The sequence below is a fragment of the Pinus tabuliformis genome, chromosome 7 (assembly GCF_031772625.1).
Source record: "Pinus tabuliformis cultivar Carrire ecotype Pingquan chromosome 7, CPIR1, whole genome shotgun sequence".
NCBI lineage: Eukaryota > Viridiplantae > Streptophyta > Pinopsida > Pinales > Pinaceae > Pinus > Pinus tabuliformis.
The window spans coordinates 691467246-691480536 of record NC_142293.1 but is presented as its reverse complement, the minus strand read 5'-3'; the positions used below and the strand labels follow the sequence as shown (position 1 = coordinate 691480536).

General features: G+C 38.7%; 2 protein-coding genes across 2 annotated transcripts; both read left to right on the top strand.

Moving 5' to 3' along the window:
* Nucleotides 1–760: 760 nt before the first annotated feature.
* LOC149249377 (uncharacterized) lies at nucleotides 761–8043 on the top strand. Its single transcript, XM_089452786.1, is given in 6 exon segments — nucleotides 761–896; nucleotides 1010–2248; nucleotides 2362–2408; nucleotides 3254–5650; nucleotides 5652–6266; nucleotides 7906–8043. Coding segments are annotated over 5 exon segments (4431 nt in total). The 3' UTR covers nucleotides 6264–6266; nucleotides 7906–8043.
* LOC149249376 (malate dehydrogenase, mitochondrial-like) lies at nucleotides 7918–12943 on the top strand. Its single transcript, XM_089458681.1, has 5 exons — nucleotides 7918–8079; nucleotides 8915–9083; nucleotides 9445–9506; nucleotides 9663–9790; nucleotides 12868–12943. The coding sequence occupies exons 1-5, from the start codon at nucleotides 7918–7920 to the stop codon at nucleotides 12926–12928; spliced, it is 582 nt and encodes a 193-aa protein (XP_089314807.1). The 3' UTR covers nucleotides 12929–12943.
* Nucleotides 12944–13291: the final 348 nt, after the last annotated feature.

The window sequence follows — 13291 nt, the reverse complement described above, 5'->3', positions numbered from 1 at the left end:
GCTACCATAAGAGTTTATGTAACTAAGTATTGGTTGTGCTCCATCACAAAAGCAGAGATTTTGCAAATTCGTAGAGACAATAAAAACAAAGCTAAGCAGGTGATAAGCCTGAAGAAAACCTTGTTAGGTACTACTCAGCCAGTGGATCCATTGGTGATGGAGACAGAAAACCAATAGAGTTTGTCTCTCCAAATTTGAAATCCGAAACCAATAGAGTTTGTCTCTCCAAATTTGAAATCCGAAAATTTTCCTCTTGAAAAGAATAAAACAAGATGTAAGCTACAACAAAGCAAATAACCCTCACTAAGCATGGACTGTAAATTCAAGGGAAATGAATAAGAGATGAGACCTTCTCCAGTGATTCCATCTCCCGCCTCCGTTCTTCACGAACAAAAAACTCCTACCTGATTTCATGGTAATCATTTCTCTAGTGGATCAGTGAATAGAACAACACCGTTAAAAGAAAGCTTTGGGACCATAAAAATGGTATACAAGCAAAATTACTGCTCACGAAGGGAAACCGAAGCTGTGGCGCTTGTATGAACAGTGGCGGGAGATGTGGTTATAACATTTCAGAACCAACTAAAACGTTTATTTGCTATTGTCCCGATGGCACCTCGCATACAGAGATATGCCCACCCATAGCATTGCTACTTTTCCTGAACCCCTTCTCCCAATTCGATTACGAGACCCAATGCTTAAATTATCACAATCTATAAAAATGTTTTAAATGTTCCCTCCATTCTGCACTCTTGAACCCATGGACATATGTGTATGTGTTTCCCTATATTGTCAAGTATTTCCCCTCTTTGCAAAAACTATCGATTTTGCTTTTACTCATAATAGTTGTTATGACCGCGTTGCAGGTCATAAAAACCGGCCCGCCATTGTAATAGGTAAATATAATTCTTCCTAGTATTCAGTATCTCCACAGATTCGGTATCTCCACGGTGATTTAGTACTGAATTTGTATCTTTCTTTTCATTATTTTATTCGGCGTTGGACACAGGATCACATTCATATCTATCTGCTCGTGTCACCACAGGTTGCTCCACTGGAGGAATTGCTTTGGTAGCAATAGCGGTACTGTTATTAGGGTATTGTCTGAAAAAAAGAAAAAGTTCTAGGAATTTCTGCAAATATGAGAGAAAGGACATGGAAGCGTGTGTGCTTGGGCGCGAGACAGGCGATTTGCCAATATTCTCTTACGAAGCACTTCGCCAGTCAACAAATTGCTTCCACGAGGAGAACGAAATTGGGGTTGGAGGGCTCGGGTCGGTCTATCTGGGTAAGCTTAGCGACGGAAGAACTGTGGCGGTAAAGAGACTTTCTCATGATAACTCCAAGAGGGTCGATCAGTTCGATCAGTTCATCAATGAGGTTAAGATTTTTTCGACTTTGAATCATCCACACATTGTCCGGCTTTATGGCTGCACCCCTGCACACAGCCCACAGCTGCTGCTCGTATACGAATTTTCCCCAAACAGAACCCTAGCTGATCATCTTCATGGCGATCGCAAAGACCCCAAGGGATTACCATGGAATACTCGCTTTAATATTGCTGTTCAAACTGCGCAGGCCTTGGCTTTTCTTCACAGTGTTCATCCGCCTATATTGCACAGAGATGTGAAATCCTCAAACATTCTCTTGGGAGAAAATTTTATTGCCAAAGTGGCTGATTTTGGGCTTTGCAGACTTGTGCCTGTAGATGCCTCACATGTCACCACTTCTCCACAGGGCACACCAGGCTACCTTGATCCAGTGTATTATCAGTGCTATCAGCTGACAGAGAAATCTGATATGTACAGCTTCGGGGTCGTTTTGGTGGAGATCATTTCTGCCAGATTAGCAGTGGACACCAATCGGAAGACCAGGGAAATCAACCTTGCTACCATGGCAATAGCTAAGATTCAAGAAGGGGCTTTGCATGAGCTTGTGGATCCGCAGCTCAATATCGAAAAGAACCATGAGGCGAAGGCCATGGTATGTGCCGTTTCCGAATTAGCGTTCAGATGCCTGGCGTCAGAAAGAGATGACAGACCACACATGGAGCAAGTTGTTACTGAGTTTGAGGAAATCAGACATTTGTGTGTTGGCAGTTCAAATGGTCCAGGTGAACAAGAGGAAGGATACCTTTCCAACATCAAACAGCTGAGCACAGCGCCAATATCTCCCACCTCTGTTGAAGACACGTGGCGCACCAGAAGCTTCACTCCCAAGCAGTGCATAATTTCTCCCTTGGAACTTCGTATGCATAGTGTTTAATTTGCAGTTTTCAGATTTGGCGCACCAGAAGCTTCACTCCCAAGCAGTGCATAATTTCTCCCTTGGAACTTCGTATGCATAGTGTTTAATTTGCAGTTTTCAGATTTGCTCCAGAATCTGGCTTTCTGACCTTAACCCAGGATGTAAAAAGACCACAGCTAATTAACATTCCCGGCTAGCTGGACTGTATAATGGCCGGGAGGCATAACCGCATGCTATTAAGGTAGGGCAGAGAATAATGAGATTTGAATAACTGGGTATATTAGAAATTGAACCAAACCTGTTTCATATTACATGCTGTTTGAGGAAATTTTTGTAGGAAAGAAATATGGAGCCTCCCAATGTTATAATATAAACAACATTTGTTTGTATTTACATAAAAGTTCGGTCAAGTTTGCAATCACTGCTACCTGAGCTCTGCTTGAGTCATGTATCTCAACCTCTGTATCTTTGACTTCTCCAAGGCCCTTTAAACCAGTGGGCAAAGACCATTTACGTTGGTGTCACCATCAATTAAAAAAAATTATAACTGATTTATGTCGCCCCTTTCATATTTAATTCATATTTAATTAAGAAATTATAAAAGAAACATTTATCACCATTTGGTTCCTTTTGTGACACTAGTGGACTACTACCCTGCTGCAAAGGAGACATCACCCCTGCATGAGAGTGTCTCCACTTCATGCCAAAACTTCATGAATTTTATTGAAGACAAATGAGGAGATACTGTGGCAGAAACAGAGAGGAAGGTTTTGAATATTTTATCAGATTAATGGGTGATGTAGTGCGCTGAAGGGTCATACTTGTTCTTGAATTAAAAAGGAAATTTAAGCTTCATAAACTACAATAATATCTGCACCTATTCAGAGAATACAGGACAAGCTATATATGCTAAGATTCAAGATGGGCATGGGGGCTGTGAAATTTCTTATGTGGAATTAGGCAAAATCGCTTTAGCAGAACATAAAATTGCTATTGGAGAAATTAGGAGGGCTTCAATTATAGCCAAGGTTCCTACAATACCACATATTCCTACAATACCATGCTAGAAATCCTCGGAAGAGCCCGCATGGTGAAGGAGATGGCACGCGTTTTAGATTTGATGCAAAAGCAACGCTGTAGGCTTAATTCCCAGACCTATTTAATAATTCTCCGCAACCTCGGAATAGCAGGTGGTTTGGAGCAAATTCCTTCAGCCCTGGAAAAGATGAAGAAATCTGGGCTTATGCTTAGTGACTTTGCTTACAATGGTCTTATAGGATTACTAATCAAATCAGGATTTCGGAAAGAAGCCGTGGTGGTGTACAGGAAGATGATTTCGGAAGGATTGTTGCCAAGCCTAAAATGTTATTCTGTACTAATGGGTGCCTGCGGAGAAATGGGAGATACAGGACAAGTGATGGGACTTCTGGCTGAAATGCGAAAATTTGGCTTGAGACCCAATGTGTACACCTTCACACTCTGCATAAAGATACACGGGAGAGCTGGCAAGGTCGATGAAGCATGGGGCCTGTGGAGACAAATGAAGGAGGAGGGCTGCAAACCGAATGTTGTGTTGTTCACCACATTAATGGATGCTCTCTGTAATGCAGGTAGATTGGATGAGGCGACAGCATTACTGAAAGAGATGAGAAGCAACAAATGTAGTCCTGATTCTATCACATACAATACTTTGATAGATAAATATGGGGATTGTGGCCTTGTCGATGCTGCATGGGAGCTTTGGAAGGAGATGATAGCTGATGGATGTGCTCCAACTGTAGTTACCTTTACTACTATTATCAACGCCCTATGCACAGGTGGAAATACTGATGAGGCACTTGCAGTGTTGGATGAAATGGTGGAGAGAGGGAGTTCTCCCAATCTGTATACTTACAATTCGTTGATTGGAGGTCTTCTTAAGAATAACAGGTTGGAGGATGCACAGAAGTTTTTTCAGGTTATGCACAATAAAGGGTGTGATCCAACATCTTTAACCTACAGCTTATTCATCGATTATCATGGAAAGAATGGTGAGGCTGATGAAGCATATGACGTGTTTCTGCAGATGAAGAAAAAAGGAATTTCTCCAAATGTTGTTTCCTTCAATGTTTGTATAGATAGCCTCGGGAGGGTAGGAAGGATTAAAGAAGTGAATGAACTTTTTGAAGAAATGAAACGGACAGGTCTGTCCCCTGATGTAATCACGTATAATATCATGATATGCTGCTATGCCAAGGCAGGAAAAGTGGATGAAGCTATTGGGATGACCTTGAAGATGATAGAAAGTGGGTGTGAACCAGACACTGTCACTAACAATACTTTGATTGATATTCTTTACAAGGAAGACAGAACAGATGAGGCATGGGAGATGTTTCACAAAATGCAGCAGGTGAATCTTCCCCCCACTGTTATAACATATAATATTCTGGTAGATGGGCTTGGCAAAGATGGCAAGGTTAAGGAAGCAATAGAGTTATTTCAACGAATGAGGGAAAAGGGATGCCCACCAAATGTTATTACACACAATTCAATGTTGAATGGTCTCTGTAAGAATAAAGAGGTAGATATGGCTTTCAAGATAATGCAAGAGATGACAGAAAATGGGTGTTACCCTGATGAGATAACTTACAACATACTAATTGATGGTTTCATAAAAACAAATAGAATTGATGAAGCTTGCCAGCTCTTTGAAGATATGAAAAACAAATTTTCTCCAAACCTTGTAACTATGGGTACTGTTTTGCCAGGGCTTGCAAAAGCTGGGCAAATGGATTATGCTTTGAGAGTGTTCAAGGAGTTCTATGATGTGATGGGACTGCTTCCCGATGATGTTGCTTGTGCAGCCCTAATTGATGGCCTGGGCAGAGTGGGCAGGTTGGATGAGGCAATCTTGACCTATGAAGAAATGTTGGCTAAGGGTGGTAGTCAATACATATATGTGGTACGCTCTCTCATCAAATCCCTATGCAAAGCAGGTAGAGTGTTTGACGCTCACAGAGTATTTGAAGAATCAAAAGATCGAGGCGTTGCTCTTGACACTATTGCTTACAATACTCTTATTGATTGGTTATGTAAAGCCGACCATATGCATATTGCCTGGGATCTTTTCAAACAGATGAAGAAGTCAGGTTGTAATCCAAATGTTTACACTTACAACGCCTTCTTTGATGCTCTTGGAAAGGCTGGAAAGATGGATGATGCTTTCAAGCTTCTTGATGAGATGCGTGCTAGAGGATGCAAGATGAATACAGTAAACTACAACACCCTCATATCAGGTCTTGTGATGGCCGGTAGAGTGGATGAAGCCATAGATTTGTATGGTCATATGGTGAAGAGGGGATATCTTCTCTCCCCATCTACTTATGGTCCTCTTATTGATGGACTTGGTAAGGCAGGAAGAGTATTCTGAGGCCAATCACTTCTTTCAAGAAATGATTGAAAACGGGTGCAGGCCTAATTGTGCAGTTTACAATATTCTCATGAACGCCTTTGGGAAGGTAGGGGATGTAGATGAAGCTTGTCAGCTTTTCGAGAGAATGGTAGCAGAGGGCATAAAACCTGATGTAAAATCATACACTATTCTCATAGGCAGTCTTTGTATGGTTGATAGGGTAGATGAGGCTTTTCATTTCTTTGTAGAACTGAAGTCTAGTGGCTTGAAGCCTGATACAATTGTGTATAATATCATCATTGATGGACTGGGCACAGCTGAAAAGTTGGAGGAAGCATTTAAAGTTTTTGAGGAAATGAAGAACAGTGGTTCTATCCCAAACTTGTTTGCTTACAATTCCTTGATAGGTCACCTTGGAAAGGTTGGTATGATGGAGGAAGCAGGTGAGGTATATGCAGAACTCCTTTCTAGGGGTTATGAACCAAATGTTGCTACCTACAATGCACTAATTCGCACGTTTAGCATAGCAGGCAGAGTGGATCCATATGCAATCTTTGAAGAGATGATGGCCAACGGTTGTGAGCCAAATCCATTAACATATTCCAATCTACCAAATGAGTTTTGAAAGGTGACGAGGATGTTTTTATTTTTTCTCACTTTGATGCATTCTGGGTTTCCATCTATAGAGAACAATATATGATTATCCTTAAGATTATTGGTCTTTTCTTCTACTGTGAAACAATTACATACCAAAATTGATTCTCAAAAGACTGGATCCTTTTATTTCTGGATCTCTCTGCTGTTTGTTGTTTTAACAGTTTCTTTCCTTGTTATCAAATTTCAGTGTTGGTGATGGTTTAACAGGATTATCAGTATGACTATCGTAAAAATGTTGGCAAATAGAGAAGGTTAAAGCCTTTCAAATAGTGTGGTGATGCAACATGTATACTCCCTTGAAGAAGGGTAAGTGTATGCTTGATCAATGTATTCGTTCAGATGGGCTGGTAATCATTTTCCTCAAATCTAGACCAAGAGACATTCCTTCCCATACTGTTTACTGTTGCTAAACTCTCATTGCCATTAGAGATTATAGAGACACTACTGTTAATGTGACAGAAAATTGACCTCCAGATTTTTTTGTTGTTGGAGAATTGCTTCACATATTATTGCACAGAACAAAGAGTTACAGCATGCAAATATGGTTTATCTTTTTTCAGGTAATATGGACGGTAATAAACAAAAGGCTCTACCTTTTGAGATTGAATTTCATATAAATTTTGACTGGTAAATGTTACAATTTTGGCCTAGATTTACTTTTCTGACAGTGTAAAACTTGAAACATCACAAAGGGAAGTTAACAGTTCCATGTTCTCATAGTTGGAAACGCTGCATTAGGTGGTTGGAACTTTGCCATATTAAGTCATGTCAAGAATGTTGTCACAGTCCTATGTAAACCTGCAGGAAGCTTATTTCCATGAAGCCATCTAGTACAGTTGCTAACCTCATTGAAGAGCGGAGGACTCTGGGGCATGTGATATGTTGGAAAGGGTGTAGATAGAGGGCTCTTCATAATTTTCTAGTGTGACGACTTGTACAGAACAGCCAGCAGATGATGACAGTACCATGATGACACACAATAAGCACTGAAATAATTGAAATTCTGAACAAACAAAAGAGTAGAGGTGGAAGCCATGGCTGCCAAAGAATAAAGCTAGGGAGATGGTAAAATGTTTTGTTATAAGAATGTCCATTCTTTTGACGATGAAATCATGAAAGGCATTGATCTCTAATTGATCACCATATGGCTGACTAGATTCATCAACAGGGATCTTGTCATAAATTATTTGTTCTTTCTACCTGTGTCTTGTTTCTGTTGTGAATTAGCTTATGTTTTTACATTTTTATCTTCCTGCCACTTTGTATTCAAAACAAAGACTTATTGAAACGTGGGTTGGTATAGGTCTTCAATCTCCTACGAGCATAATCATTGCTTTTGGTGCTCTATCTCCTCGGTAAAAGCCAAAAGGTGGATTTTACTATAGAATACAAATAATCCTATTCTTGTTCACTATGAGGAGGACATACCATTGCTTGGGTCATGGAACAAGGATAACAAGTTTTACTTCTTTTGGAACTTTGCGATAATAATTTCTTTTCTTATTTTTTGGTCTACATATTTATCATTTAATTTGGTACTGCCATATTGATTTTATCATGCTTGTGTCACGACCTTGTCAGTAATTCACAGCAGTGTGACCTGGGTGCAGGTTGCAGGATATATGGGAGAGGAACAACTTGGCACGGCATTGGAGAATGCAGATGTTGTGATCATTCCTGCTGGTGTGCCTCGAAAACCTGGCATGACCCGTGATGATCTCTTCAACATCAATGCAGGGATTGTTAAATCTCTTTGCTCTGCAATTGCAAAATACTGCCCAGAGGTAAGTTGTCATGATTTATGATCTTCTTTGAAGTTTTTGTTTTCATGCGATTTTCTTATTGACTATTTCATAGGAATAAGCATGACGTTCATTGTAAGTTGCTTTGTCGAAGGCTTTGTATGTTTGAGATCTATAGAGATGGCAATATATACAAATACATATTTGCAAGAATCTTTAAGCAAGTTGTTGATCTAGATTTACATACTATTCTTGTATATAATCAATTCTACTGGAGAGGTTAACGAAGCTTGAAGACTTCTTTGAGTCAAACGAATAGGTGATTGACTCATTATTGACTCTTTATTTAGACAAATTGCAGCTAACTTTTGCCCATAAGAAGGAAATACTAATTGAAATGAACTTAAGAGTAATTAGCTGTGTAGTCCAATGCAAGTTTGCAGCCACTGTTAAAGCCCTGTTATTCTTGTTTCTCCTCTTGTAGTTAGTAACTTAGCTTTTGGACTTTTGAGAAAATTGGCATATGAATATCAATATAAAAAATATCCTTGGTCTTCTATTTAACTGTGCACAAATCCACTTGATCACGAGGTATCCTCTATAACATTATATAGTACATACAATCAGTATGTACTACCATTAGTGTGGCAAGTTAATAGATAAAGAAGTATGTTTCACAATTATTTGTTTTGTTCATGTACTGGTGTGTGTACAGTATGTATAGTATATTGTTACATATTATATAGATAGAGATATGGAGAGGGGGGAGAGTGTACTGGATAATGTTTTCCTTCTATCAGGAATGGTATATTTGGATTCAAGAAATCATCTAGAATTGGTTTTTATGGCATTGCTGAGGACTTGATATCCATGGCAGGCAATTGTAAATATGATCAGCAATCCTGTAAATTCTACTGTACCAATAGCTGCTGAGGTTTTTAAGAAGGCAGGGACCTATAATGAAAAGAAACTCTTTGGTGTTACTACTCTTGATGTTGTCCGCGCAAAGACGTTCTATGCTTCAAAAGCAGGAGTTCCTGTTGAAGGTATTTAAAATTCTGGCTTGTTATGCTTAGCTACTCTCAAATATTTAGTATTCTGTAAAATATTTTTACTTTTTATAATTTAATCATGAAATATGCATCCTGGGCAAACATGCCAGGCACTTCTCCTCATTTCAAGGATGGTATCATAGGGCTCAAGGCCATCAGAAATATAGTCAGCTCAAGATGTCACTTGAGGGAATTGAACCCGGGTGGGAAGGATAACAGTCTTTGCACACAACCATCTGGGCTAGACCCAATACATGATATGCTGCAGGATCTTACCAACATCATGCTTTTATTAACATTAGATACAATTCTCAGTTTTATGTTTGTTGTTGATGTCATCCTATGATGTCTGCAGAAGTTGATGTTCCTGTTGTAGGTGGACATGCGGGTGTTACAATTCTTCCACTTTTTTCACATGTATATGACTTTGTTGGATCCTCATCTTGAGTTTGTTCTTTACTCTTGGATATTAGAAGATTAATTTATCAAAGATAAAATGAGATCATAATTACCTACCCTTCAATACAGTTAAAAAGGGAACTAACACTTTTTTGTTTTGATAATTTTTTTTAGGCAACACCAAAGCCAAACTCTGTATTGTCTGAGGAGGACATTAAAGCCTTGACAAAGCGCACACAGGATGGAGGAACTGAAGTTGTTGAAGCAAAAGCAAGGAAAGGTTTAGCCACACTGTCTATGGCGTAAGTTTATGTTTTGGTCCTCTATAGTGGCTAATATGCATTCATATCTTTTGAATGTTTTTTTATTCTTATGTGACTGTCTAGAGTGCTGAATTTTTCATCTTGATGCAGTAGTTGGAGTCAGATAATCTTATCATGGTGTGTGCTTCATGATTTCATGCTTGGCATGAAAAATGATTTCATGCTTGATAAGTACCTAATCTGAGATTCACTGTCAGTGAGAATATGGCATGAAGGACCTTCTTTCTCTTTATCTGAATCTTGTACTTCATACATTTGCATGTCTCAAATCTTTTGCCTTAAGCTTAGGTACTTATCCTACATGAAATCATGTAGCATGCATGTCTCAAATCTTTTCCCTTAGGCTTTCTCATTTGTGTGAAACTCAGTGGGTGCTTTTAACCTGTGAGGTTTGACCGATGGATTGTTGCCTTTCATTTACCTTAGTTTGATTGAAATGTTCAGAGTTAATCTAGATTCTGCATGCAAAGATCCTTCCCTAAGAAAATCCATGAGTCTCTTCAAGGATGTTATTCCTTCTTAAACATAAGATATGTCAAATGGATCCCGCAAAAGTTGTGTGCTTGATGATGGGTAAATCTGGGTATGAGATTTACAAATTTGCACTTACATGTATGCCTGTGGTTGCAATTCACAGATAGGCGCATAGCATCCATTCATTACCTCATCTTGAGCATTTGAGCATGGTTCATGCAAAAAACATTGTTGGTCAGTTAAATCCATTAGTTGAAAACATGGAAGTGAAGAGTAGTGTTGTAGTCTTCTCTATGTTGATGAATGCTTTTTGAGACTTCAAAATGTTTAGACATGCAATTCCTTTTTCATCTTGCTCCTGTGTTCTCAAATTTTTTTTTTTCTACTGTTTTTTAAGGCCAAATATAAACCATGGGATATATATTTTTCCTACCGCGTTTTTTTCGTTCTCTGTATGCTGGATCTGTTCTCTCTATGAACGATAGAGATGTTTTGATCTTAGTTTCAAGGGATCTCCATTGGGATCGATCGTACGACGACCCACTTGGTAGGATCTACTTTTCGTTAGTGTTTTACCTGTTATTAGTTCTTTGATTTTACGTTTCTGATATTGTCCATGGTCAGATAATTTATTTATTTTGGTAAGCGCCTATTTTTTTAAAGGAACCAGGCCTTATACCAGGCTTAGACTCCACTACTATAACCTGTCAAGGTCTCTGGGATTCTTCGAATGTGGAATTTATTCTTTTGGCCACATTTTTGCAGGAAATATGCCTTCCGGGGCTTTTGAACGTGGGTTTGAGCCCTGAAAGCGCAATGATTTAATTTCTTAAACACAACCCAATTCACGTTAATGGTCAACTCAATTCACTTTCATGGTCAGTTTGTAAATGTGTTTGTGCATATTTTGATTGATGAAGAAAAGCACCTAGATATTTATTTCGTGGAAATCCATTGCTGCATCATGTGCACCTACTCGATTAGGGTTTTTAATTTTATGGATCTAGGTGACATTTGGCCCACAATCCATTGAAGCAACGCCCATCGCATTGTCATTCTAAAACGATTGTATTGTACACCGTGAATATTGGATTTGACTATACCTGAAATTCTTTGGGCCATTTCAAAAGAGGCAGATATTGAGGGCTACATTATTATTATTTTTTATTGTTTTCTTGTTGGAAAATGTCTTTCTATTAACATAGTGGGTTTTGCCCTTATTGTAGATGATACAAACATAGAATCTCTATTCCACCAATTTCATGCAGGATTTGCACCTGATCTTGTCTGTTGAATCTCAATATGGTAGTTAACTCCGATGGTGAGATAATGCCGCAACATACTTCTAAGAGGGCACTGAAAGTGCTATGATTTAACTACTTGACAATAATCTACCTGACATTTATGGCTAGATTGAAATTTGGGCTGTGCTTATTATTATTATTAGCAGTAGTAGTATTTTCTATTGATAGGAGAAGGTTGAAATTGAGGTTGGGCTCACTATTATTGTTTTTGTTTGGTCAAGACCTTTTGACTGGCGTGGGTGAAACACCTTAATTGCATCTATTCATCAAAGTCGTGCATGGCTTGCAGATGGGCTCATTTGTGAAAACCTCAATAGCACAGGGGTCATCATTAACAGCACCTCTGCATTATCATTGAACTGGTGTTTATCACGTTAACCCGACTTCATATTTTGGAATGACATGGGCAGCCGAATTATCATGGGAATATGCCTCCTGGGTTTTGAACCTGCGTCATCCTCATGACAAGCACCCTACAACTTGCCACTAAACCACAGCCCAATGGATGAGGTAGTTCATATTTTTTTGATGAAAAGTGCATCTATATTTTTAGCAGAATCCACGGCTAGATCATATGCCTCTGCTTAATAGGACTTTTTGATTTGATGGATCTAAGTCATACTTGGCCTAATGACTACTTAGAAGTTAGAATAGTCTCATTGCATTGTCAATTTGTTATTTTGTGAGGATTGAATTGATGACCCTCTGCATATTGGATTTGCCTCTATATCCAACCTTTTTGGGGTCGTTTAGATTTGCCTCTTTATCCATGAGTAGATTAAATCAAAATAGTCTTCGCAGCGTAAATTAAACTAAGGTTGAATAAACTCCCTAAAGTGGCTTGTGAAATGCTAATTATTTATCACAACATCACTTTTATACCTGGATTGGATAAGACTATGCCCTGATTGAAATGTCGTATACCTGGATTGGACAAGATTATACCCTGATTGAAACGTGGGTTGGTATAGGTCTTCAATCTCCTAGGAGCATAATCATTTCTTTTGGTGCTCTATCTCCTCGGTAAAAGCCAAAAGGTGGATTTTACTATAGAATACAAATAATCCTATTCTTGTTCACTATGAGGAGGACATACCATTGCTTGGGTCATGGAACAAGAATAACAAGTTTTACTTCTTTTGGAACTTTGCGATAATAATTTCTTTTCTTATTTTTTGGTCTACATATTTATCATTTAATTTGGTACTGCCATATTGATTTTATCATGCTTGTGTCACGACCTTGTCAGTAATTCATAGCAGTGTGACCTGGGTGCAGGTTGCAGGATATATGGGAGAGGAACAACTTGGCACGGCATTGGAGAATGCAGATGTTGTGATCATTCCTACTGGTGTGCCTCGAAAACCTGGCATGACCCGTGATGATCTCTTCAACATCAATGCAGGGATTGTTAAATCTCTTTGCTCTTCAATTGCAAAATACTACCCAGAGGTAAGTTGTCATGATTTATGATCTTCTTTGAAGTTTTTGTTTTCATGCGATTTTCTTATTGACTATTTCATAGGAATAAGCATGGCATTCATTGTAAGTTGCTTTGTCGAAGGCTTTGTATGTTTGAGATCTATAGAGATGGCAATATATACAAATACATATTTGCAAGAATCTTTAAGCAAGTTGTTGATCTAGATTTACATACTGTTCTTGTATATAATCAATTCTACTGGAGAGGTTAACGAAGCTT